Raw genomic sequence first — 2,982 nt, forward strand, 5'->3', positions numbered from 1 at the left:
GGGAGGGAACAAAGGAAGGAAGGAAGGAGAGATGGGGGAAGGAAGGAAGGAAGGAAGGGAAGAGAGGGATGTAAGAAAGGAAAGGAGAGAGGGAAGGAAGGAAGGTAGGAAGGAAGGAAGGAAAGAGTGGGAGGGAAGGAAGAAAGGGAAGGAAAGAGAAAGGAGGGATGTAGGAAAAGAAAAGGAAGGCAAGTAATAAAGAGAAAGAAAGAGGAAAGGAAAGGCAGGGAGGCAGGAAGAAAGTAAAGGAAGCCCACAAAGGCATGCCCCTCCTAGTCCCCATTTGGGGGGTCCCTGGCTCCGGGGTCAAAGGTCGTGTCCGTCGCGGTCCGTGGCCTTGAGCGGGTGGGAGGGTATCCTGGTGGGCCCCTGCCGAGGGCTCCTGGGGGGCGGGGGGGCCCTCCTTCTCCGGGGGGCGTCATCCGCTTCTCCTTCTGGCGGCGGTTGCAGAACCAGACGCGGACCACCTCCTTCTCCAGCTGGAGCGAGTCGGCCAGGGAGGCGATCTCCTGGGCCTGGGGCTTGGGGCACTTGAGGAAGTGGGTCTCCAGGACGCCTTTGACCGAGACCTCGATGGAGGTGCGCTTCTTGCGCTTGCGTCCCTGGGCGGCGATCTTGTCCAGCCCCGTCGGGCTCCCCGTCGAGGAGTCGGCCTCCTCCAGCCACTTGTTGAGCAAGGGCTTGAGTTTGCACATGTTCTTGAAGCTCAGCTGCAGGGCCTCGAAGCGGCAGATGGTGGTCTGCGAGAAGACGTTGCCGTACAAGGTGCCCAGCGCCAGCCCCACGTCGGCCTGGGTGAAGCCCAGCTTGATCCGCCGCTGCTTGAACTGCTTGGCGAACTGCTCCAGCTCATCCGACGTCGGCGTCTCCTCGTCCGAAGGGTCCTGCTGCTGCTGCTGCTGCTGCTGCTGTTGGCAGTGGTGGCCCAGCAGGGGCTCCACGTCGGGGCTGTGCTCCCGCAGCACCTGGTGCAGCCCCGTCGACCCCGAGCTGGGGCCGCCCGAGGAGGGAGGCGGCGGCGTCATGCCTCCTCCGTGCTCCAGCATGGTGAAGCCGGCCTGGGCATAGACGGCTTGCCCCCCTCCGTTGCTGGGCACCGGGCTGCCTCCCCAGGGGTTGGCATGGCTGGCGTGGTGGTGCGGGGAGGGGTGCCCCCCGACGTGGGCTCTGTGGTGCAAAAGGGAGCCCAGCTGCAGGTCCTCCCGGCCGGGCTTGACGTCCGGAGGCTCCAAGGGGCTCCCGGCCAAAGTGGAGGCCCAAGGCCCCGCGTCGCTCAGGCTGGTGACCCAGTGGTGCCCCAGAGGATGCCCGTTGCTGCTGGGCACCCCTTGCAGGTAGTCGCCCGCCTGGAGCAGCTTCTGGCCTCGGAAGGGGCCCCCCGGCTGCATGGCGGCTTCGGCGTGGACCAGGGCCGAGCCCCCCGAGGCCAGCAGGCCGCTGTAAGGGTTGGAGGCCGCCGTCGCCATCCCTCCTCCTCCTCCTCCTCCTCCGACGCCGCCGAAGCCGAGGCCGACGCCGCCGCTCTCCTCCGCCGCAGCAGCCCCGGCCAGCCTTTGACATCTTCTTCGCGCCGGCCCTCCCTCCCTCCGCCCCCGGAGCGGCACCCGCCCAAGCCAATCCCCACGCCTCCTGCCGGGAGGGCGGCCAATCAGCGCCGAGGGGAGGGTCGCCCATCAAAAGGGGGGAGGGGAGGGGGCAGGGAAGGGTTAAAACGAGGGAGACGGAGGCAGGAAGGGAAGGCAGCGCTTGGCCCCATTGGAGGCAGGCTGGGAAGGAGGAGGAGAAGGGGAAGGAGAAGGGGAAGGGGGTTAACCCTGTCTGCTCCTGAAGGGGGGGAGGGACACACACACACACACACACAGATACACACACAGACATACACACACATATACACAGAGAGAGAAATACAGAGAGAGACGCACACATGCACACAGAGACCGAAAGAAACATGGACACACATACAGAGAGAGAGAGAGAGGAATAGACAACTACACACATACAGAGAGATACACACACACAAACACATACAGAGAGCTAGAGATACAGAGAGAGAGAGAGAGAGAGAGAGAGAGACATAGGCAAACACACACACAGAGAAAGAGGGAGAGACAGACACATACCATTCAAAGCCACAGCAGCCCCATCAGTCTGGGAAATCCAAGCCCCAAGGGATCTTGCAGCATGAGGGGTGCCATAAGGAGGGTGCTGGAGGTTCAGATGGCACCAGGTGGCACCTTAAGGAGGGTGGTACCACTGCTCCCCTTTGCCTTTGGGCAGACACTGCTGGGGGGTTTGCCTGCACCCCTTTGAAATGCTGAAGAGATGGGAAGCTGTTTCGGACTCATGGTGCCCCGAAGGTGAAACTTATCATAGGGTTTTATTGGCAAGTCTCTTCAGAGAGGGCTTGCCTTTGCCTTCCTCTGAGGCTGAGAGAGTGGGGCTTCCATGGCCAAGTAGGGATCCAGGCCCTGGCCTCCAGAGCCATAGTCCATGCTGGCTTGATTTTTATTTAGGCTTCTGTATGGTGCTGTATGGAAAGACGTCAATGGGGGAGGTGAGCCAGGAGTCATGCCAACCCTAGCAGCACAGTGTGATGCCAACCTAGTGATGCCAATGCCTCAAATACTTCTGATGGAGTGGAAAGCCTAGGGACAGACCTGTGTAAGGATGTCCATAGGAATGCACAACTTTGCAGCTGTGGATATGAGGTGACCAGTTCAGTTTTAAGGATGATGGCTGGGGGACAAAGACAGGAGGAAGGATGTTGCCTAAAGCCAAGGTGAGAAGATAACCCTAGGAATGAGTATTGGGATGTCGTGTGGGATCCCAAAAGAAGGTGTCACGGACTGGCCAAGAATGCCAGTTATAATGTGTTATCATGTCATAATCCAAAGATATAGCCCTGACGGTCTGTAGAGATGTAGAGAGACCTTACAGCACCTTTGAGATTCATTGAAAGGAAGAAGTTGGCAACATGACCTT

The 2,982-nt window shown here is 60.0% G+C and overlaps 1 protein-coding gene across 1 annotated transcript; it reads right to left on the reverse strand.

Annotated features, from left to right (window-relative positions):
- Positions 1-272: 272 nt before the first annotated feature.
- Positions 273-1,466, reverse strand: POU3F4 (POU class 3 homeobox 4). Its single transcript, XM_042480089.1, has one exon. The coding sequence runs from the start codon at positions 1,464-1,466 to the stop codon at positions 273-275; it is 1,194 nt and encodes a 397-aa protein (XP_042336023.1).
- Positions 1,467-2,982: the final 1,516 nt, after the last annotated feature.

The sequence above is a fragment of the Sceloporus undulatus genome, chromosome 7 (genome assembly GCF_019175285.1).
Source record: "Sceloporus undulatus isolate JIND9_A2432 ecotype Alabama chromosome 7, SceUnd_v1.1, whole genome shotgun sequence".
Classification (NCBI taxonomy): Eukaryota; Metazoa; Chordata; class Lepidosauria; order Squamata; family Phrynosomatidae; genus Sceloporus; species Sceloporus undulatus.